This window comes from Onychomys torridus, chromosome 12, assembly GCF_903995425.1.
Source record: "Onychomys torridus chromosome 12, mOncTor1.1, whole genome shotgun sequence".
In the NCBI taxonomy this organism is placed as follows: Eukaryota; Metazoa; Chordata; class Mammalia; order Rodentia; family Cricetidae; genus Onychomys; species Onychomys torridus.
Window position 1 is genome coordinate 25339696 of NC_050454.1, and position 24842 is coordinate 25364537.

The 24842-nt window shown below is 42.8% G+C and overlaps 2 protein-coding genes across 2 annotated transcripts in view; both read right to left on the minus strand.

Annotated features, from left to right (window-relative positions):
- The window catches only part of C12H3orf52 (chromosome 12 C3orf52 homolog), a 32710-nt gene extending 28493 nt beyond the window's left edge, over positions 1-4217 (minus strand). Inside the window, exon 1 of the mRNA XM_036204027.1 lies at positions 3741-4217. Within this exon, the coding sequence (XP_036059920.1) occupies positions 3741-3875 (135 nt within the window). The 5' untranslated portion in view covers positions 3876-4217. The remainder of the gene's footprint in view (positions 1-3740) is intronic.
- Positions 4218-6163: 1946 nt separating this feature from the next.
- Positions 6164-24842, minus strand: part of Tmprss7 (transmembrane serine protease 7) — a 47670-nt gene continuing 28991 nt past the window's right edge. The window contains exons 11-19 of the mRNA XM_036203802.1: positions 21485-21591; positions 19907-20043; positions 18021-18128; positions 14507-14617; positions 13588-13704; positions 12546-12717; positions 10692-10960; positions 8638-8774; positions 6164-6420 (exon numbers count right to left, since the gene is read on the minus strand). Coding sequence (XP_036059695.1) covers positions 6250-6420; positions 8638-8774; positions 10692-10960; positions 12546-12717; positions 13588-13704; positions 14507-14617; positions 18021-18128; positions 19907-20043; positions 21485-21591 — 1329 coding nt within the window. The 3' untranslated portion in view covers positions 6164-6249. The remainder of the gene's footprint in view (positions 6421-8637; positions 8775-10691; positions 10961-12545; positions 12718-13587; positions 13705-14506; positions 14618-18020; positions 18129-19906; positions 20044-21484; positions 21592-24842) is intronic.

The following is a 24842-nucleotide window of genomic DNA, read 5'->3' on the forward strand; positions in this document are numbered from 1 at the left end:
TTGATGATTGCATTAGACAGCTGTGGAATTTTCAAGGCTTTTCTCCAAACACTCTACAAGAGATCCACCACCTCCCCAGGTAAACTACCAAATACAGGGCATTAATACAGGATTGGGACGAGTTGGCATTTGATCAAAACCTACCTTTCATCCAAAGCACAAAAGAGTCAGTTGATTCCTGACTGAATGACGCACAGCAATAGGGCTAATTTGTTAGCTCAAATAAGCCTTGCTTACCACAGAACACTCAGTTTACTCGTTTATTGTTAATAAAATGATGATGTCATCGTTTAAGATGTCTCTGGGCTGCTGAGTCAGGGCCCTCCAGTCTCACATTATCACCTACAATTTCTTTTGTAATTTTTTGCCCAAGGGTATGAACCTGTGATAACAGTAGACAAAGTGGAGTTCCATGGCTTCTATTCCTTTTCCTCTACATTCCAAATCCATATTTTAAAAGGGAGAAAAATTCCTCACATACTCTCCTAGCTCAACTTTTCCAAACAGGAAGACACCTACACTAATGAGATGCTATGATCTCAGTACTATTCCCTGTCCATCATCCATTCACCCATCCACCTGCAATTTTCTCAGCAGCTAGATCTGCCATTCTGGTCCTCATGTGTCATTTAAAAATAAATATATTACCTAACTGTATGTATTTATTAGTAATACATAATTTGTAGTTGAGGCAACTATAAGTGAAATGGTATAAACCATGTCATATGTATTTATCTATGCATGATAATATCAATTAGCAGGGGCCAGCAAGATGGCACAGCAAGTTAAGGTCCTTGCAGCCAAGCCTAACACCCTGAATTTGATTCCTGGGACACACATGGTTGCTGTGGAAAATCCTTTTGTAACTGTGAAGGTTCATCACTGGTTTAATAAATAAGCCGACTGGCCAATAGCTGAACAAGATAAAGTTAGCCAAACTGAGAATGATGGGATAAAGAAGGGCAGAGTCAGAGGAGATGCCATCCAGCCACAGAGGAAGCAGAATATATAGAAAATGAGGTAACAAACCAGGAGCCATGAAGCAAAGCGTAGATAAGAAATATGGATTAATTTAAGTGTAAGAGTTAGCTAGTAACAAGCCTGAGCCATCGGCCAAGCATTTATAAATAATATCAAGCCTCTGTGGGGTAATTTGGGAAGCACCTCCCAGGTATTTGGGAACAGGTGGTCAGGACAGGAAAATATCTGTCTACACATGTTAGAAGGAAAAAAAATTGACTCCAGAAAGTCATCCTCTGATTTCCATATGTGCACCATGGCACATTACACACACATATACACAGAGGAAATAAATGTAGTATTTTCTTAAAATTGATTGATAACATAGATATGAGACCTTGGAATTATGAGTCCAAACGTTAGGGGGCTCTATTGAGTGAACCTGAGCAGTTTGGTTGCATCTCTGAGCCTAAGTTTCTTCACTCAGCTCTTTCATCTGTGAAACCAGAAAACTAGTGCCCTCCCTGCTCTGGTTTCATTTCTGTTGCTGTTGCTGTGATTAAAACAAAACAAAACAAAACAAAACAAAACACCCTGAGCGAAAACAACTTAGGGGAAGACAGAAAGGGCTTGTTTGGTTGACCCTTCCAGGCCACAGGCCATCACTGAGGGAAGCCAGGACAGAAGCTCAAGCAAGAACTTGAAGCAGAATCTATGGAAGAATGCTGCTGGCTGGCTCCCACACTGGCTCATGATTAATCAGTTTTCTTACAGCCCAGGACTACCTCCCTAGGAATTGTATCCCCCACAGTGGCCTGGACCCTCCCATACCCATTGACAATCAAGACAATCCCTCACAAACATATCACATATACCAACTCGGTACAATTATTCAATTGAGACTCTCTTGTCGGGTGATTTTAGGCTGTCTCAAGTTGATGGTTTATGCTAACTAGCACAGCTCCTTCTAAGCTGATAATAATTAACTACATTTATGTGTCACGATATTTCACATAAGACAGGCACAAAACGTAGAGCATGGAAAGTATATGGACTTAAACAAATATCAAAGTCAAAACTAGTATCACACAGCTTAGGACCTTGACACAAAAACCTTAAGCATCTAAAATCTGTGCTTATGCAAGCCAGTCCTTACTGAACCCCATTAACTGACCTTTCATGTTGAAGTACATTTCCACCTGTTCTATAGAATGAGGATGATTAACACACTAGGGAAAGGTTTTGGGTTATTTTGTCCACTCTCTCCTTATTAAAATGTCACCATTCAAGTATTTCTAGAAGGCCCTTTGGGTTCTCGTGGATCCCTTCACCCTCACTCCATTTTACCAGTCACTGAAACGTTACTATTTAGTGACGGACAAGGCTATATTACCAGGAATATTACTGACATATCTGTGTACATCTGACTAACAAGGAAGTCACTAGGACATGAAAGCATAACCTCCACAAAGCAAGTGCTAAGCTATTGTAAAATTCTGATACTCAGCATGGATTTGGCATTTTCTCAATTGTTGTCCACAGGTGGTCCAGGGCTCCCAGAGGCCTAAGTGGAGCATATGATATTACATCATTTCAGAGCCTCGTCTGAGCTCACACTTTTTTGTTTTTTCAGGGGAATACCTGAATCTCTGGGGATGTGCTGGGCCTAACTGACTTGAAGCAATTATTTCTAATTCCCATGCCCAGACCCTGCCCTGGAGGATCATACAGAAAGTTCCTAGCTATGGCTACCTGCACTAATCTTCAGCCATATTTTCCAAATTTAATTCATCTGTGGTCCCATTTCATACAAACCTAAGGTGCCAACTTATTCTCCAAGGTACTTATGAAATAAGGTATTGCCACACCGTTTCCAGGAGCTGCTGTGGACCAAGAGTAATGTTTTCAAGCTTTAGATTTTCTACTAAAATAACCACTTGAGCACAAGACGGATGGAGGAGGAGTGGGGTGAGAAACACCACGCTAAAACCATTCGTCCAGAGAGTTGAGTGTGCCCAGTAAAACTCAAGCTAACCTCAGGGGTGAATCAGAAGACAGGTGGCTCAGAATTCAAGCTCTCTGATGTTTCACAAGTATTTGATCTGTGGATAAAGTTCAGCCACTGCCATGGCTGAATCAGAAGAGAGTCTTAACCCACATAACCCCAAGGACTTCCTCAGAGCTGAAAAGACAGCAAGGCTAGTTCCTAGGTAGAACTTTGATGTTATTTATCTTCCTCCGAGCCGGTAAGTTCACAGGGCCAACCCTATGTCTGGCCACAGTTCTTTCCTCCTTGTGTTCTTTGCCTGTCTCTCTTCCGGAGGAAGCAATGACCAAAGCAGGAGAAACAGAGTATGTTTGAAGATGGGGAAGGGCAGAGGACATAGAACTGGGTAGAGATAGGAGGTAGTGGACTGTATACTCCCAGTGTTGGTGGTGGGGGGGGGGGTGCTGAGGGGGAGAGGAAGAGAGAGCGAATATGATTCAACTCATATTCGAAAGAGAGAAAAACCAAATTAAAAATTATATAACTTTCAAACACCACCTCGACCTCCCAGGTATCTGTCTCCATTGAAAGGAGCCGCCACGCCCCTCTCCGGGGCTCCTGAAGTGTCTCTAGGCTAGGTCTCAGTAGTGGAGGGGTCCCGCCAAAGGCATTCTTGCCTTCTTTCGCCTTGGCACCCTCTTTGCGCGTCCCGGACGCTGGGAGGAAGCCCTAGCACCCTTGAACAGTGTCGGGCCCCTTTCCTGCTGTCACACGCAGAGCTCCAAGTCCTTACCTGGGCTGGGCTAGAGCTCTCGGCGGAGGAAGGCTGGATCCGGAGGCTGTTGAGAGGTGTCAGCTCTTCCTGCTGCCCCTCCAGCATCGAGAGCTCCAGCTGATCCCGGGGCGATGGGGTTCTGGCCGCTTCCATGGCAGCGAAGGGAATCGACGCTCTGGCGAGAGGCAAGACCCAGGCACCTAAGGGTGCAGAGTCCAGGACAGGGAGAGTCCTCAGCTCACACTCCACCCACCTGGCGCGGCAGGTAGTCCTCGGGCGGCGCCAGATCTACCTGTGATGGCAGGCCTGAAGGGGAGGGGCGAGGCCGGCGTGCGGAAGCTCTCTGGCCTTTGACAGCTGACCTTGCTCCGGAAAGGTAGACGCCGGCGGGACCCTGCTGCCTTGGGCTCCAGAGTAGAGGAGGGCTGTTTTTCTGGTTTGTTCAGGGTGCTACCTGCCATGCGTTTCCCTGTGGATGGAGACCCAGACCGGTTCACATGGCCTGTTTGCAAGCTGGACTGTGGCAAGGGACAGGCTTGGCTGGGGGGACGAGTCCCCAGTTTGCCTTCTCCCTGGACCAGTGCGATGCTGAAGCTTACTCCAGTCCTCGCTGTCTAGCGAGGGTGTTCATCTATCGAATCAACAAACAGCTATGAATAATCTTCCGTGTGTCAGGCAGCCTGCTGGGTTATGAGCACATGAAGATGAATGATAACCCAGCCGCCTAATTCCCCTTCCAAGCTGATTCAGGCATAGGGGCAGTATCAGTATCGCTGATAGCAGTTAGGACAGCCTTTTGGGGAAGTCAGCAACGCACGCGTTAGGTCCCCACGCACAGAGTATTACTCAGAACAGAAGAAGGCAGCCGGCAGAAGCAAGAACTCATAAAACGTTACTGATTTGCTCATTACTGTTTATCTCTGAGAGGAGGGACCATAAACACCCCACCTGAGGAAAAAGCACAGCGCTCTGTCGGTAAGCACACGCAAACACACAATGCCCTCCACACCCCATGCATAGCTTAGAACTGGCTTAGTGAGCCTGGAATTACCTTTGCAAAGCAAAGTGTGGGTTGGGTGTTGGTCCCAAGACCTTGCCTCTCAACCTTCTGCTCAGAACCACTGCACTTCCCCCGACATACACAGTTATTAAGACCAATGTGGGGACTCCAGACATCTTGGAAACATATTTAGAAATGTATCTTTTCTTTACAGTACTGAGGTCCATCCCGGATAAATGGTCTATCCCTGGGTTACATCCCTAGCCACCAAAGAGATGCTGTAATTGTGATGTTTGTCCTTGTTCCCAAGGAAAGTCTTTTAGAAAATCAAAATATGTCCCATGAACTGGGAATATTCATTATCTCAGGATAGTCAGAATTTTTCAGTCATTTTTACTAATTTGGAAAATAACACTTTCTGTTCTCTCTCCTTTCAGTTTTCAATTTTCGCTGCAGTTCTATGAAGTATTCTGAGCTCCATTTAATAATAGTATTGTTATTTTTCCTTTGACTTTGTTTCATGGAAAATAAACAATATTTTTTTCTTCCATTCTAGTTGTTTGGTGCCATGATTAACTCTGGACTCTGACAGCGAAAATGTTATTCTAAGACGTAGTGAGAAACTCTCTAAATTAAGATAAATCAAGAACTGGAATATGTTGAGCAGACACTGCAGACTTACAGCAATTCAAAGCATTACAAGGCTTTGAAAATAAAAGAAAATCTTGACAATTTAAATTTTACAGAAAGAACGAAAAGCCAGGAGATAGCATACCCGAAAAGTTTCAAGAACACTCACCCAAAATGCCTCTGGCCCTTCACTGTTGGCTACCTTTATCAAGAGGAGGGTCCCACGGGTGTGCTTCAGGCCATCTCTTACCCTATTGCTTTCTATCACTTTGCTGGAGATCGCAAACCCTTGGTTTTGTGAAGGAGTGAATCCCCTCTCGGTTTTGTGTCGAGGTGGATCTGTTTCTCTGTATGTAGTATGGCCCCGGGCAGCCATGGTCCAACATGACGTGGGTAGAACAGATTGGATTGAATAGCAACACTGTCTTTATGTCTGTTTGTAGGTACTGCTGTTTTGTGCGTTGAGTTTTGTGAGAATGGCAACAGTCAGGTATGGCTTCCCTGAAATTTCTTAGCTGTGTGCCATGTTTGTCTCAATCCTTGTAAGCATCTCTGCTTGCATTGGAACACACAGGAAAGCGCTCTCTCTCTCTCTCTCTCTCTCTCTCTCTCTCTCTCTCTCTCTGTTCTCATTTTATTTTGGAGGCTTGGTTTGTGACATTGCTTTTGTTTTCTCCCATCCATGAGTCAATAATATTTTGATACCTTGGAATGAATATCATTATATCCTTGGGGAACTTCTATGGAATATATATTAATTTCTCTACTTTGCAATGAATATTGGATGTGCTCAATCTGACATTTCCAGTTGGAAAAAAAGATTAATTTTATTGATCATAATTACACTCTTTCGAGAATCTATCATGTAAGTCACAGTTAAAAATCCAACAGGTGCAGTTACAAAAGAGAAGGGACATACTTATGAATCCAGGGAACAAAATTTGACACCCTTGTGTAAACACCAGGAAAATTTGGTCTTCCACATCCATGTCCCCAGCTAACAATGCCAGTCAGAATCCATTTTCCATCACTCTTTCTTCGACAAGACAAAGGTCCACCTGAATCTCCCTACACAAAAAGAAAATGTAAACATGAAGGCATGTATCTCCTGAGCACCAACTCCATCATTTTTGTGTCTAATAGGTTGTGTTCCTTCTGACCTGGTTTTGCTTGTGTGACCACTATGCAGGAGAAAGCAGTTCTCACCAATCCCCCAAGAATTAACCACTAGTAGTCATTGCAGCAGCAAAAGTAGTAGCAATTGTAGGGGCTGGTGTCTAATTAGTGTTGGCTATATGTCAGGCATTGTCTGGGTTCCTTTATCATCATAAAGACATCACAGGTATCTTGGAAGACTGACTTCCATTTGTGGACCCTTCAGCTTCAGCAGTGGGTTCACTGACCCAAGCTGAAAGGAGAAAAGATTTAGTCAGCCAGGTCCTCCGGAGCGACCCTAAGAGCTGCTGGCTGCCAGCTGTTTTCATCTGAGAATACCTCTGAGAGTTCAGCTCCACAGAGCAGAAGCTGTAATAATTTAAGCTTTAAACAATCCCAGCAGCATGGGTCTTTAAGTTTATCTGGCTCTTTGTGTTTCTGTTTTAGAGGTGAAGCTAAGAATGTGCTGCAGATGTCCCCTGTATCTCAGTTCAATAATTTCACAACTCGTTAGGTAGATGCTGACTAGTAGGGTAACAGGGTCTTTATTATTGTTGCTGGCTCTATGAGTCTAATTTAATGCCCAAACCTTTGTGCTTGTGTAGAACACAGCTATATAGTTGATCAGCCACGATAATCACCTAAAGTACACTAACATTAGCATTAAGAAAGAAAAGGGTTCCCATCCCATCCAGACACTCACATCTACTGGCTGTGTGACGGGGGGGAAGAGGGACTCTATTTACACTTTGATATAGAATAAGGATGACAGGGTGATGTGAATGAATTCATATATAGGACCTTGCCTAGTACTTGCTACCAAATAAGATCTCAGAGGATGGAAGTCATCAGTATAATAAGGTGAGGTGCTAGCATTGTAACTAAAGTTGGCAATATGTGGAAAAGGCCCCTGTTGCTCCTTATGCTCTGAATCATCTATTTGCTCCTTGTAATGAACCCAAAATGTTAGCTCCCAGGACAACCATGGAGCCTGCCTACATGAGTGTGTTCTGTCTTGGCCTCCTTCCTCTTCCCTTCCCCAGACTGTGCATCAGAGTAACAGGTAAATGAGCCCTGTAGTTTTGCTGCTATGGGAACACATAGCAACACAGGGGCACTCTGTATGTGTCTATGTGTCGGTGGAAATTTTTCCTGTCTATTCCTTATTTTTTAATAAATTTATTTATTTATTCATTTATTTTACGTCTTAGCCATAGTTTGTCCTTCCTTCCCTCCTCCCAGCCCCTGCCAGCCCCCTTCTGTCCCCCGCCTCATCCACTCCTCCTCTGTTTATGTTTAGGAAAGGGCAGGTGTCCCATGAGTATCAACAAAACATGGCATATCAAGTCTTCCCCATGTATTAAGGCCAGGCAAGTCAACCTGGTATAAGGAGTAGGGTCCCAAAAGCCAGATGAGTTAGTTGCTAGCATTGTAACTAAAGTTGGCAAAATGTGGAAACAGCACCTATTGGAGACAGCACCTGTTCATTCTGTTAGAAGTCCCACAAGAAGACCAAGCTACAGCTGATGCTGGAGAGGATGTGGAGCAAGAGGAACACTCCTCCATTGCTGGTGGGAGTGCATACCACTTGTACAACCATTCTGGAAGTCAGAGTAGAGGTTTCTCAGAAAACTGAGAATCAATCTACCACAAGACCCAGCTATTCTACTCTTGGGCATATATGCAAAGGATGCTCAATCATACCACAAGGACACTTGCTCAACTATGTTCACAGCAGCTTTATTTGTAATAGCCAGAACCTAGAAACAACCTAGGTGTCCCTCAGCAGAGGAATGGATAAAGAAAATGTGGTACATTTACACAATGGAATATTAGTCAGGGAAATTTGAAGGCAAATGGATGGAACTAGAAAAAAAAAATCATCCTGAGTGAGGTAACCCAGACTCAGAAAGACAAACATGGTATGTACTCACTTATAAGTGGATGGTAATTTTTAAACCCATTCTTTCTCCATGCTTCCCTGGTCTTAGGCAATGGAATCATAATTAGTATCTGGGCAACTCAGATGAAGGAAGGACAAGGCTTGCCCTAGATAGAGACTGTATTGTGTAGCTGAATGCATTTATGGAAAGCATGCCATGTTAGGTAAGGGGAAGAAGGAAGACTTACTTTGCAGGCATCGCTCTTGCCAGACATAACCCCTGCACAGAGCATCCGGGAAGTGATAATCCCATAGGTGGAAACACAGACTGTCTGATCGATGAGCTCTACCTCTGCTTGCTGCAAAACAGGGGAGCCTTTCTTATCTGCAAGATACAGTGGGGGTAGATATCATGGTGACAGTAAGGATTACACTTCTTCCAGGTTTCACTTGAGCAATCAGCTCAAATGATCTCCTTTCAGCCTTGGAGCAATTCTGTTGAGGTGAATTCTATTAGCCCCATTTTGCTTCCAAAGAAATGAAGCCTTGCAAGATTAAGGCCTTGCCCAATGGTACACAACCAGCAAGGAACAGCAGGACACAGCCAAAGGTTTGGCTTCAGCACCTTATCCACAGAGCCACTGTGTCCTGTGGGCCTATGGACCTGTAACTGTTAGCACCAGTTTTTACGGTTCAGGAGGGATCCTTGAAAGGAGATACATAACTGATTTATGGGAATCTCCAAGGAGCCATTAAAACTGACTTATTTTTCTTCAGCTTCTTCCTTTCTAACTTGCCTGGCTATAATGAGTCAAAAAACATACATATATTCTCATGCTTATCAAGAAAACATCTCAAGTGAGTTGGGTAGTCTCTTCCTCTAGTGACAGATGATGAAAGTGTTGGTTAAGTTTTTATAAACTTGACAAACGCTTGAGTCACGTGAAAAGAGAGAATCTCAACTGAGAAAATGTCCCCATCAGATTGACTCACAGGCAAGCATGTGGGCCATTTTCTTAATTAATGATCCATGGGAGAGGGCTCAGATACTATGAGCAGTATCATCCGTGGGCACGTGGTCCCAGGAGGTATGAGAAAGGTAGCTGAACATATGCACGAGCAGCAAGCCAGTAAGTCTGAGCCCTCCAATGTCTCTGTTTCAGTTTCTGCCTTCAGGTTCCTGCCTTGAGTTCTTGCTCTGACTTCCCTTTATGATGGACTGTCAGCAGTGCAGGGGAATAAACCCTTTCTTCCTCAAGTTGCTTTTGCTCATAGTGTTTCTCACAGCAATAGAAAAGAAAACCAAGACAAACTAACAAAATCACCAGACACAGTAAGATATAAGCAGAGTTAGAAGTGAGCAAACAGCAGCCATTACTCCTTGAGATTCTTAGTCTTCAGCAAACTCCATTTGGCAGTGAAAACCATTGCTTCTATAAGTTCATAAGGGTGGTGAGAATCTAAGATACCACCACAGTGGCTCTTTAGAGTGTCACACCGAAGCTGTGGGGGAAACTGAAAAATTACTTGTACTGTATCTGCCTTTCCCCTTGCATCTGAGATCCCAGGAGCAATATCCATCTGGACACTAACTCTTGGGAAAACTCTTCCTCACTGTGTATTTAAATTCAGCAACAAATCATGAGCCAGGGGAAACCTGGGCAATCTGGGTAGAAAGGCTTCCCAAGCATACAGCCTGACCTTTACATACCAAAGATTCCTTTTCTGGGTATGTAAAGGAACTGCAAAAAGTAATCCCCACTGGGTGGACTGATTCTAGGATGCTGTAATGCCTGGGTTAGAATTTTCAGTCTGAGGAGTTAGGTCCTGGCTGGATTTCTTTCTCACTCCCATCCTTTGGTCAACAGTCCTAGTATGAGACACACTTACATAACCTTCCAGACAGTTGTCTGAGTTGGCACAGTAGGGTATGCATATGTGTGCTCTCTCCTTTACAAAAAATGAATCACTTCTTTAGATAAAAAGAAAGCCTAAAAATAAAAAAGAATTGCTCTCCTACAGTGGGGTCTCTAGCACCACTCCAGAGTTTGAAAAGGGCCCTTAGTGACCGACCAGTCCTGCCTTGCTCATACAATTCCTCTCTCCCTGTATCAATTTGAGTCCTGCTTGTTTCAGGGCAGGTAAAAAGATCACAAATCACAGAGAATAATATCTGCTTCCCTTGGCCTTTCCCTTCACTGACACGGTATAGTCAGATCATCTCTGGAAATGCCAAAGCACTATGCCAGCACAGATATCTTTCCATTGTAGAGCAGGGACATGACCATTCACTCATACACACCTGCTTCATGCCTTCGCCCCCAGCCAGTCACCCAGCACTTCTCCCCACTGTGTACTTTCTGACCAGCTGGGGGAATACATATTGGCTGAATGAGCTGTTTCAGGGTCTCGGGCCAGGCTATGCTGAGCTGTAGCAAAGCAATATCATAGTCAAAGGTTTGACTGTTATAGTATTCGTGGACCACAATCCTTCTCACTGGAGAGATGAACTTGGCATTCCCCTGCACATACATGCCAAGATGAGCAGTCCATGGAGTGGGGTCAGACAGCCTGGTAGGAATGAAGCACAGAGTTAGTAAATTGTTTGGAAACAAGGACTTACAGAGCCATGAGGATGTGAAGAGGAGGGCCTTAACTGCCAGGCCCTGTCTTAACCCCTGACTCTGTTCAGGGACATGTCAAGAACCACAGACTCCCCTGGCTCCTTGCTAGACACAGCAATGAAGTAAACTGTTGTAGGAGTAGCAAGTAATAGCTGTATTCCAGAAATTTCTCTTAATGGTATTTTGAGGAAATACCTCAAATGTTTCTTGCCCTCTGATGTCTCATGAACCACACACAGATCAAAAATATGAATGGCTACAATTAATTTGTTATTCTTTTTATTTATGCTAATATTATAGACACACAATGACAATAAGCTATTGTTTGGGGGCCCTTTTACCACATTCAAATGAAATGGCTATCAACAGGTTAGACACTGAAGTGCTTTAAGCCTCAGAGCATTAATGAAATATGTTTGTGCCAGCTATCAGAATTTTTACAGATCAGTATAGTAGTTGCTCAGGCCTTAGCCAGTTCACTGGGGAGGGGCCTGGTGCTCCCTCATAAGGTTTGGTCTCCCACAGAATCAATGTAGTAACCAGGGAGAAGAGGGGTGCAGAGAACATGGATGCTTTGGAAGAAAGCTAAGGACATGGTCCACAGAATGCTTACATTAATCTGCTGAGAAGACGTCTCATAAGTGCACCAGAGACTCAAAGAATCTAAGGCTAGCATAATACTCGGAGAAACTATTTTACTTGTTGATGAAGCCACTTTAGTAATTAACACAAATCCTTAAAATTCCAGGAAAAGTAAAGACTTAAATTGTATGTAATACTCTATTTAAAATTTTGAAATAATTGGTGTTTTGTTTTAGCTTAAGATCCAGCAGATATCAAATAGTTGAAGGGGTTTGTTTGTTTTTGTTTGTCTTTTTTATTTTGTTTTTAGATTTACTTATTTTTCTGTGCACTGGTGTCTTGCCTGCATGTATGTCTGTGTGAGGGTGCCAGATACCCTGGAACTGGAGTTACAGATAGCTGTAAGCCTTGCAATACAGGTGCTGGGAAATGAACCCTGATCCTCTGGAAGAACAGTCAGTGCTCTTAATTGCTAAGCCATCTCTCCAGCCTCTAGGTATAAACTTTAAGTGAGATGATTTTTTTTTTAAGTTTTGCTTTTATCTTTAGTTAAAAGAGAACCTGTCCCATGACAACCCCATTGGCAAAGGCAGACAGAGCCCTTCTGGTGACAGTTCTAGTTTCTGCTATTCCTGAATCATCCCAAAAGGATCCTTGCTCTCTAACCATCCTCAATACTGCCCTTCTCTACACTCCATACACTGACTTGGGTTTGCCCCTATGGTTTGCAGGCCAATCTCTACTTCCTCAGCCTAAGGAAAGCATGTCCAGCCTTGATGTTTTCCTTGTGTTCTTTTTCTTTATGTCAATGACATCTAGAAGCAAAAATTAGCATACAGCTGATTACTCCCACCCAGAGACATAAATGAACCCAACTAAATTGATCATTTCCAACAGGAAGCTTTTTCCACAAACCAGAGGTCTTGGGGGTGAAAATTGGGATGTTCTACCTGTTTCCATGGAAACAATGGGCTGCAGAGAGAAGCCACTCCCTGGAGATGACTGAGGCACCACAGTAGGCTGATCCAACAAAGTGGAGGCTGACCTGCCATGGCCAGGTCCCCTCTTGGGAGTCAGAACCCCCAACGATGCGGTGGAGGGAGGATGAACTCCTGCTACAGCCTTTAGGAGAGGAAGAGTCATATGACTGAAAGGCAGACAGAAACACACACAGATAGCCGGAAATTCAGTCACATTTATGGCTGGGTTGGGAACTGACTCATCAAGCCATCAGTTGGAAATCTGCTGCTTATCTAGCAGAGAGGAAATCTATAGGTCTGTCTGTAAGCAGTGCCAACACAGCACCACTCCTTTGCTTCTGAGAGCATGCCCTGACTTGGAGTCTACACACTGATGCATGCGGGGGAGGAAGGCCCTGTAGTCACAGCTGACATAAACAGCTGCTCATGGAGTTAGTTTACTATGTGATAAAGAAGCAGTAAGTTCCAAACACAAAAGAACCGAGGGTGCCTTTGAAGTTGCTCTGACTAGAGGGAAGTCATTTGGAAAAGAATGTGTAAGTTCAAGACGTGGACATCAACTAAACACTTAGTTATCAGAGCCATTGCTTTTTGGTGTAAATGGCATTGATAAGGATGTAGCATGAAACTGTTCCCTCGGGATTAGTGAAAGGTCACATGACTAAGGAGAACATACGGCATAAAAAATCTTGGTGTTGTTCTTACGGAGAGTCATAACTAAAAGTCATCCACCCGGCTCCACTGCTTTTCACACAAGTGATTTCTTCCTTGACTGAGATTACTAGAAAACATCCTGTGTGTTAACTCTATAATCAAGAAGGAAGATGGAACAATCCTCACAGGCTTTTGTCTCTTTGGAACAATGTCAGCTACAGTTCACCAAACAATAGTATTGCTATTTCCTAGATCCCAAGCAACCTCTGTTTGAGGAAGGACACTCAGAGGCAATGAAAGCGGGCAGTGGATAAAGGAAGAGGGAATACATGAATCAAAACAAGCCATGTCTACTCACTGCAGCCTTCTTCGTCACTTCCATCGGGACAATCCACTATCCCATCGCATTGGGCATTTTGTTTCCGGAAGCAAATGTCATTGCCACATCTAAAGGTCCTGTTGGTGCATGGGATGCCTGAAAATGAGCAAAACGGAGGAAGAATTTGGGGTTTTGTTGTCATTATTGTTGCTCTTGCAGTTGTTGTTTCTAGTCAGAAACAGATTTGAGGGGATGATATGGAACCCTGCAAAAGGAGTTGTACTCACAGCGTCACTGCATTCTGCACTGAAGAGGCTGGCAGAGGAAAGGGGGACTACCCCACAGGGACCTTTTCCTTCATTTAAGCAGATCCATCAGAAGGCAGGCAAGAGGCACATGAGAATCACGCCAACTGCCTCTCCATACCCATGGTGAACACAAGGTGAAAAAAGATGGCCATATCAATGGCCTTGGGTCATGGTCTCTTAGCTCTTGCCTAGTCTTACTCTCCAAGAAGAAAAAGAAGTCATGCCATGCCACAAACAGTCCTTTTAGGTTGCTAGGGGGGCAATAATGAAAAGATACTATGAATTACAACGCCTCTGTTCACAGTCTATGGGGTTCACTTTCTGCGGTGGAATGAGCAGGTGTCCTCACAGTGTCTGGCAGGCTCCTCTGTGACAGACTTGCATTGTCTAACCTACAGCTAGCATGAAAAACAAGTAAAACCCTGAAAACATGCCAATATTTGCCCAGGAGCACATCCAATTCCACCCCAGCTACTGGGAGCAAGTATGTCATTGTGTTCTGGGATGGGTAGGATTCCCAGAACAAGAGATAGCAGGGCTAAAACTGAGTATGGTTTGGGGAAACTGGGGCCAGATGATCTCTCTGAGTGCAGCAGAGCCGTGTGGCCCATTGAGTTCTACAGAAAGAACAGAGCCCTGTGTGTCCTCACTCTGAGTGCAGTTCTGCTCATCCTGGCCATCCTCACAGTCCCAGAAGCCATCACAGACCAGAGGGTCACGCTGCTGGAAGATGCTGGCATTACAGGCAGGTTTGGCAGTCACTGTGGTGAGAGACAAAAAAGTCATGAAGGCAGGACATCAGCTGGGCTCTCTGATGACCAACAGTGCCCCTCTAAAGTTGTGACTTAACATCACAAACACAATAGAGTCTATTTTCTTGAAATGACATGTCCCTAGAAGAAAACAGGCGTTTAGTATAATGCCTTACTTTGGTATAATTCCTTGTATAAGGATTATTCAGATCTAGTTTTTGCTATCATGCAAGTGTGTTTAAATTGGGTGGTTTATGTAACTTCAACTCATTACATCATAAAGAATCATACTTTGTTTTACTTTTGAGACAAGGTCTCACAGTGTATCCCTAGCTAGCCTGGAACTCACTATGCAGACCGGGATGACCCCTGAACTCAATGAGATCCGCCTGCCTCTGTCTCCTGAGTGCAACAATTAAAGATGTGTTCTACCATGCCTGGCATAAATAACCTTTTTTTTTTTTTTAAGAAAAAGAATTCTCATCAACTATTATCTGAGTAGAACTTGCCTACCCTCTTGAAGAAGGTGCAACGGACTGAAATGGGAGATTTTTGTCCCATCCATCTCTCTCTCTTTCTTTCTTTTTTTTTAGTGGGAGAGCGTTGAGACACAGTTTCTCTGTGTAGTTTTGGTGCCTGTCCTGGATCTCGATTTGTAGACCAGGCTGGCTTCAAACTTACAGAGATCCACCTGCCTCTTCCTCTCGAGTGCTGGGATTAAAGGTGTGTGCCACCACCACCCAACCCTATTCATCTCTTTACCTTGGTAAATGAATTAATGAGTGTGAGATTTTAAAGGATATCAGACTTGTGGTCCACATGTGAAACCACTTTAAAGTTGTTTTATTCTGATGGATGTACATCCTAAACACCACTGTTTCTTCTTTGATGTACATCTTGAACTACCTTCACAGGCATGGCAGGCACAGTGTACCAGCAAGCCCCTTTAGAAGGAATGTTTTCTTGGTGATTTCTGGATTGTGAAATTTAGCAGTTTTACTGTCTTTGCCTGGATAACCAGAGTGTTTCTTGTTTTAGCCCCTCTGAGGGGTGAGGAAAGTCCACTGCTGCCTGAAATAGTTGGCTGTCGCCAACAGTACCTAGCTGATATCCAGAGGATAGCTTCAAAATGGATGCAGTGAAATATAATGACCAAAACAAAAAACAAAAACAAACAAACAAAAAAAACCCAGTAGTCCTTCTAAAGTAATGGCAATGGCTTTTATTTGGAACATCAGAGCAAAATCAGTAATAAAAAGAAGAAATCTTTAAGCACTAAAATTGCCAGAAGCCTTTATCCCAGCACTCAGGAGAGGGAGTTGGGCAGATCTCTTGTGAGTTTGAGGCCAGCCTAGAAATTCCTGTCTCAAAGAAAGAAGGAGGAGGAGGAGGAAGAAGAAGAGGAGGAGGAAGAAGAGGAGGAGGAGGAGGAGGAAGAAGAAGAGGAGGAGGAAGAAGAGGAGGAGGAGGAGGAGGAGGAGGAGAAGGAGAGACAGAGAGAGAGAGGAAGGAAGGAAGGAAGGAAGGAAGGAAGGAAGAAAGAAAGAAAGAAAGAAAGAAAGAAAGAAAGAAAGAAAGAAAGAAAAAGATTTTCTAGATTTAGGCTGCTAATAAGCCATAACTTAAGAAGATTTTGTTTTGTCAATTTAAAAATTTAAAAGTATATAAAGGAGTTAGGGATGTAGTTCAATGTTAGAGTACTTGCCTAGCATATTCAAGAAACTAGGCTTGATCTCAGTAACCCCCCCCCCCCCCCACACACACACACACACACAAACACAAAGTTATAGAGGCACAGGTTATTTTTATGAACGTGATTTTTATATAGTTGTAGAAAATAAATGTAATGTCTGTCCAAAGACATAGAAAGATTATATACCATCACTGTTACAAGAGTATTTAAACACTGAAAAAGATGTTGCCAATAACTTTATATTCTCTTATAAATTATCTTCTAATATCATTCCCTGAAATTATAAATTCAGGAATAGATTGCAAATAACAGTGAAAAATTAAGATATAAATTCTCCATGTAGACTAGAAATATCCTGTATCCATCCCTTAGTCAGCATGATATCAATGAATACATGGAAGAGCAGGCAGAAAGGCTGTAAGAACCAGAGGACTCTAAAAAAGCAGTCAGTGTCTTCCAGACACAACAGGACTGCTGCATATATGAACTCACAGAGACTGTGGCAGCATGCACAGGGCCTCCATAGATTCAAGCCAGTCCAGATCCCAGCACTGAGAAGGGGAAGTGGACATGAGCTAACCAAGAAGCTATCTCCAACTGACATCTGCTTGCAAAGGAAAAATTATTTTTCCCCAGGGCATTCTCATGGGGTATATTAACTATGCTTATGGGCTTGTCCCATGCCAAACAGTAGATGGCCAACACAAAACAAACTCAGTGGTATTTTTGTAGACTTTTTCTCTCCTATTGCTTTGTTTGGTATTTTTCTTTTTCTTTTTTTTAACCTTACCATCCTTTTGATTGTATATTATGGTTTCCAATTTTGTATTTTTATGGGTTTTGTTTTTGTGTATGTGTGTGTGTGTGTGTGTGTCTACCTGTGTGTATGTGTTTCTTGTCGGGTGTTTTTTCCCATTGTTTTTTTTTTAATTCTATTTTCTTTGCTTGTTTGTTTTTTAAAGACAGAGAAAGGGTAGAATTGGGCAGGTGGAGAGGTGGGGAGGATTTGAGAAGAACTGGGAGAGGAGAAGCCCTAATTAATATGTTTTTATTTTCAATAAAAAACAAGTAACTATAACAGAAATAATAAATACTGTAAGCGGAGGTATCCAGTGTGTTCACCATGTCTGTGTTCTATAAGCAACCACATTGAACTTACCTCTTACAGATTCTGAACTCAAGGTGAAGGATCTGTGTTTTCACATAGGATTCTGGTGGATGAGGTCATTAGCCACAAGACATTAGTCCCTGTGGTTAGAGAAATGTATACAACCCTCTCCGCGACCCCAAGGTATGCAAAGTACATTTCCCTCCCTCTTGACTATGTGCTCAGCTGTGTGACTTCTTCTGAGCAATGGAATATGATACAAGCCGTTCAAGGCCAGGCCTTATGCGGAGCCAAATGTTTCTGTTCACTTTTCCTTACTTTTGTTACTGCTATCTCCTTGGCTCAATGAAAGAAAGTCCATAAAGAGCAGCCATGATCCCAGCCTGGAAGGACACAGCATGGAATTAGCCCAGTGTTTGAATCTGAGCTCCTCAGCTAGGCTGAGCCTCTCAACCCATGGATGCGTGATCAAGAATAAATGATTGGGTTAATTAAGCCATTGAGTTTGGGGAGATCTAGTGACCTATAGCAACTACAGAAACTGGCATCAGCCAGCAGCAGCAAAGATTCCAAAAAGTTACTTATTCATAATGAAGTCACATTATACCTACCACAGAAAAGTTCATCACTTTCATCAAAACAGTCATTTACTCCATCACAGCGCTGGGCCTGGGGGATGCACAAACCGGACGAGCATCTAAAAGATCCAGCAGGACAAGCTACAGGCAATTAAAAAAAGAAGGAGGAGGAGGAAGAGGAGGAGGAGAAGAAGAAGAAAAGAAAGAAGGAAGAAAGAAAGAAAGAGAGAGGGAGAGAGAGAGAAAGAAAGAAAGAGAGAGAGAGAAAGGAAGGAAGGAAGGAAGGAAGGAAGGAAGGGAAGAAGGGAGAGGGAGAGAGAGAAAGAAAGAAAGAAAGAAAGAAAGAAAGAAGGAAGGAAGGAAGGAAGGAAGGAAGGAAGGAAGGAAAGAAAGAAAGAGGAAAGAAACAGAACATTTTGACTGGGTTCCTAAAAGTCATTAGACTACTTTAGCATAGAATTACAAAGTATTGGTTGGTTAGAGATTTGGTAGAAAAATAGAAGCAATGATGCAATTTCTTCATCCAACCAAGACTATGGGTAATTTTTAATGCATAATTTCAAAAAGCAAAGAATAGAAGAAATTAATGCTACAGAAATTTAGCATAGTGAGACTAATGGCTGGTCTCAAAGCCCAGAGCTACTGCCATCCCCCACCCCCCCACCCCACCTCCCACCCCACCCCTGCACTGTGCATTGTTTCTTCCAACTTAACCAGGCTACTCATCAGAGATCAAACCATTGAGCCTGAGCTTATAGATGAGTATCACAGAAATAATAAATCCTTTCTCTTCTCATGTGAAAGAACAGAAGGGAACACATGTCAGGCCAGCTACTGTCTCAGTGGCAGTGGGAAGAGTGGATGGCCTGCTAGACCATCATCAGGGTGTGTGAAACCATTAGTAATTAAGACACTCTGCTTCTCCTGTGCCCTCACTGGAAATTCAAACACTCTGAATATCAGAATGCAACACTGAATCCAGAAGCAGGTGTGTTTGGAGTCAGCAGAGTAGAACAGGGTAGAAAGAAGCTTCTTCAGTGTCATACCCTCATGGAATCTCCACTGTGTAGCTTTTGTTTGCTTCCTTTCAAAAGAGTCTAAAATAGCTCCAAGTCAGTATCTACACTCTGCAGCTTCAACAACTTCCCTCAAACGTTGCCGTTCCTGGGACCACTTCCTGTCTATGTTCTGTGGTTTCTTATACAAATTTCAACTTTCTGACCTTTGAGCTGTCTCCGCTAACTAGCTCTCCCCAGTCACTGTCAGCCAAAGAGAATTCCAAATGCCACTCCCAGATCCACTGTATGTTGGTATAAGCACTATGATCAATCACAAGAAGTTATGGCTAGCATAAAAAAATCGAGATGAGTATGGTGTCCCATACCTGCAATCCCAATACTATGGAAGCTGAGGCAAGAGGATTGACTAAGTTCAACACCAGCCTGGTCTATATAGGCTAAGAGGGCTACATAGTTAGAATTTGTCTCAAAGGAGAAAAATTGAGAAAGGAAGAAAGGAAGAAAGGAAGGAAGGAAGGAAGGAAGGAAGGAAGGAAGGAAGGAAGGAAGGAAGGAAAGAAGGAAGGAAAGAAAGAAAGAAAGAAAGAAAGAAAGAAAGAAAGAAAGTCCAAAATATGGACTTTTCCTATATTTTAGAAGTCATATGAAAAATTGTATTTCAACTCTAAGTCAGTAATACCAAAAGATTATTTTTTCTATAATTTGAAATATATCACTAATACATAATTTGTTTATATTTTATTATTTTGTAGTGTATAAGACAAATATATAATAGCAAATAACAAAAACGAGACAGCATTAGTTCCTTGAAGTAATTGGTTCTCAAGGCCTGAAGTAAAGGATTGGCCTTGCTTTACTATTAAGGGTTCACTAGATTTTCTAAACTGATTCCAAACTTACGTTGACTGATGTTGTAACTGCCATATTCTACCAAAAGAGGTCTGTCAGACAGTCTGGAACTGCCCTGAAGCTGGATGTGCACCAAGGGGCTGGGCACTCGGAAAATGGTCTCATGATCCATGTAAGAACCACAGTACCTGAGAAGACAAGAGCCGGAGAGGACATGTGGCTTGAGGTCCCCTAGACTGTGTTCCATTGCCAGGGGACATCACTGATGCTCTGGACATTCAGGCTCCCTGGGGAGAGATGCCTCTGGTAGAGCTAAGAATAACAGCTACTTTGTTTGTGGGACTGTGATGTGGTAAGAGCTTTCTCCTTTGCTAAACAGAGCAAACACAGTACTGTTGACCTGTTGCTTTCTTTACTAACACTGCAAATTAACAGAACAATGGACCAAATTCTCCTAGTTTTCATATTTTTTACTGTCAAAAATATGTAACAAGAATGGCCTGCTTTTATCCAAAAACACCTCTGTAAAGCGGAATAGAATCTCTGAGCTCAGGCTGAAAATATGCAAATAATCCCACCCACAGTTGAGACAAAAGACAACAACATTAATTCAATCTTAATTGAAATCTGATATGCACTTCGGGGCTTGTCCTTGGCAACATTTCAAAGAAGTAACAATTATCCACAGTATTCCCTACCTTGACTTTTTCTCTACTTCCCATCATCATTTCACGTGAGCAAGGTTCCCAGTGTCCTCTTGAGTAAATGTCACTCTGGTTAATAATTCTCACTATGTGAGCATTGTAGTTAATGGAGCATAGAATATTACTTTGCAGCATGATAAGTTAGTTTACTGTTCTGTGTAGGCGTGGCTTTTCCACTGTGAAACCTGTCAAGTCTCTATAGGAAACAGCTGATATAAGAATTGAGGGGGTGATCACTTAGTACCTGTGAATGCCAAGCACTCTAGGCTTCCAAGGCTTTCGGGAACTGCTTATATTCTCAAGGCTGACATTCAGGAGCACTATCTATGATTTTGAAGGCTTGAAGGAAAAAAAGGGTACGTATGTATTATTCAGAAGTCTTCGGCAGTTGGCTGAAATTCAGAAAGTGAGAGGATACAGCTAATTCTGCCAAGACGGATCACAGCTGTATTTCTGAATACTCTTTTATAGTTTTAGGAACAAATCAACAACAATAATATCTAAAGAACCTACGTGATGGATTCAGGGATCCCAGGCTCCTATATGCCTGAGATTCTTTCTGGCCAGCCATTTCCCAGTGTTAGGATCTAGCCAGATCATCTAGGCCTCTTCTGCAATGCAAAACTGGCTGATAGTCTCGTATTCTTGTACCTCCAGAGCAATTCCTTGTTATTTTTCCCAGTGGCTCCAGGATTTGAACACTTCAACAATACCCTTGTAAGATGTAGAATATGCTCATGAATAACCCAGCAGCACAGAGAAGGTGTGAGACTGAGGACCAGAATTCTGCTATAACCACAGGTGCCAACTGGCCACGTGTATGTCTCTGAACTCCTCTATCCTCCACTTCCTTCTCTCATTAACTGAAGACTCCGAGAGGACAAGGGACGTTCCATATGATCCCTCACATCGGAAAATCACTTACATGTGCTCATTAATTTCCCACCATCCATGCTCACAGCCTTTCATACTCTTCTTAGTTATGGAATAGTTGTAGAATTTCAGGGCTATGCCAAGAGTTGTCAGGGGAGTCTGCAGAAAGCAAAAATCAAGTCAGAAAAATGCCCCAGGAGAATAACACATGTCAAGTTCAAATGCCCTTGCCTTGCTCAGGACTCCTTCTTTTGGCTTAGTGTTTTAAAGATATTCTCCTCTTTGTGTTGTGCAGCCCTTGGCAAGATATACCATGGTGGGAGGGGGAGAAGGGACCCTAGAGAGGGGGATTATGGGAAATAGGTGCTATGAAGTGGACAGTGGAGAAAATGGGGGTGGGAGAAAGGATAATGCTGGGGAGGAGGGAAAAAGAGGGGATAAGGACATTTGGAAAAGTCATAGGGAAACATAACTTTATAAGTTCACTGAAAAATACTGATATGTGTACATACATATGTATGTTTATATGTATGTATATGTGCGTGTTTATGTATGTATTTTAATGGGGTTGTATTACACGAGGTTACAGCGCTCCTCCCAAGGGCCATGCACTATATAACAAAAGCTCCAGTGCCAGGCATGGAAAATTTCCTTTGTAGTTGTTGGTCAAAGGAATACCCGTCTCTCAAAACAATATGGGCTGTTTCTTTTGGCCTTGGTTCCCTTCCAGAACTTGAAGGTAAGACCATATTAATGCTAAAGACACATTCACCAGACACAGGGCTTGGAGGGATTGAGCTGGAACTGACTTGGAAGGCTCCTCCCTGAGAACTGTTGCTCACAGTATTGGGAAGTTCTAGGCATGCTGCCAAGGGAGAGAAACAATCATTAGTTCTACCCAGGTATAAAGCCTATGAACCATAAAAAATGACTAGTCAAGCAAGTTGTCCTACTTGGTGTAGTAGTGGCACTTTTGTCTTTGAAGTAACCAACAGCTGTCTAATTTGACTAAAGGCCTGATGGATAGCAGGGAAATCCTGCCTGATGCTGTAAAGCTAGAAAAACTACCCATGATTGGTGAGGCTGTGGGCCCCAGAGGAGAATCTACAGCCATCATTTTCCTCCCTCAGTGTGATTTCTAACTGTGTTCTAAACACTTATCCTTACAGACAAGTGTCTCTCTCAGCCCTCATCAAGCAGACTTCTTGTTGTAAAGATGAAGACTAGTACATAGACACAAGCAGTCAAAATGCAGACTGTGGGGTGACCTACTACAACTGATAGGTCTGCAACACGATCCCTACACCTAAGGCTCAGGGGAAACTGCTGAAGGGTGGCGAAAAGGTTAGAAGAGTCAGAGGCCCAGTAAGTTTGCTGCTAGAGAGCGTCCCCTAAAATTACACTATGAACCCACAAGATATCAACATATGGCTGACTGAACAAGACCAGCATAATGACAATACCAGTTGACAGGCTGTTGTGGACAATGGAAATTCCACATGGTCAAATTCCACATGGTCAAGCTACAAGCTGCTGAGAGAGGGAAGACCACTTACTTCCATGGAGGAGCTCCTGTGTAGACTGTTCAATTCAAAACAGTTAGCCCTAGACTAGCCTCATATCTATACATGAGCAACACTAAATGAACTCAGTAATTGGATACACACATGACAATCATAATTTCAGAGAGGATCATGAATCCAGCTGGGGGCAGGAAAACACAGAAGTGGAGAGAGCGAAATGGAGGTGATGTAGATAAAGAATCCATGTATGAGGTTGACAAAAAATAAAAGTACTTTTAAAAGTTGTGGGAAATATTTTATAATTCATTCCTATCATGTTGTTCTTGAGATTGATTTCATCCATTGACATATATATTATTCTGACAGATATCTTATCATAGCTATGCACTTTTGTGTGTGTTCTAAGTACATGATGTATACAGTTGCTTCTTTCTAATGTAAACATAGGTAGTCATCCATAGTTACCCACTTTTGAGAGACTAGATCAGACATTTTACAGTTCTCATTTTAACACCATAATAAACCTGTTAGGCCAATAATATGATTCCCATTTTATAGAAGAAGGAAACCATAGCTAGCAGAAATGATGAACTTTCTGAGGCTAGGAAATGCAGGCCTGAGATTTACTGTAGCCACTGTCTGCTCAGTGTTTCATGCTTATTGTAAACCACATGAGGGACTCACATAGAAAACTATCTCCAATAAGCATTGGAAATTTCTATGGCAAAGATGCCTGCATATTTCCTTACAGAGGCAGGAAACAACTGGCTCCCTTCCAAGCCACCCTGTCATTTTCCTCTGTGATATGGGGAAGGGACCTCCGTGGCTCACAGTAACCCTACTGAAGGCCAGGGGACGCTTGGATCATGTCCCTTCTATGTCCCTTCCTGTATTCATCACTCCCTTATGATATGCCCTTCCCCTTATAAAGATTTTTTTCTTCAACACTCAACCCTCAACCTCTAGCAAAATACGAAGTAAGGTAATATCTTTATTTCCACTCTGACTGAAATAACAACAGTGTTCATGGGTTTTTATTTGAAGTCTCTGGATTATTATAGAACCAACATTTACTTTACATCAAAGACATTTCAAACCCTTGGCAGAATTTTAGGGAAAGGCACACTCTTTATTCTGGTTGTCAAACAGATTCAAGAAGCTACATCTGTGTTTTGAAGGATTGGAGAAGGACAAAATGGTATTTTTCCCTCCTCTTCCCTAAGTCCTATTTATCCTTTCTCACCCTCTCAGCTCCCCAACCCTCTGGTCATCTGAGACACTAAGTCCTGAAAACCTGGCAGAGGGCAAGTATCTAGCTGCTTATTTGTAGATGACCATACTATTGACATCAAATGACTTAAGGATACTTATCACCAGGACATGGAGTTAATTATGAGATTTGGTTAAAGTCACTTAAAGTATTGAGTTTGCATAACGATGTACAAATGATCACATGTGGAATTCCCTCCTGCCTCAGGGTCCTCACCAGCTGTTCCCTTGGCTGCAGCCCTCTTACTCTAGACATCTGTAAAGTAGGTTCCTCTTTCCTCTCAGCATCTCTGAAAATGTTCCCCTTGGTAATGAGCTTCTCTGACTTGCCATTTAGTGACCCCTGACGTGCTTCCCTTCACACTTCCGGCTTCCCTCCCAAGCTGTCCACCTCCTCAACTTCTTCATTTTCCCCTGAAGCACTAGGTCACATGTGACAAGCTGCAAACAGTTGCCCCTCAGTATCTTGGGAGGATGGGTTTATGGAACCCCCATATCTCCAAATCCATGAATACTCAAGTCCCTCCCATAAAATGCATAGTATCTGTAGAACCCACACATATCCTCTTACATACTCTAAGTATCCATTTTTTTCATAATAGCATGTATCATGCAATA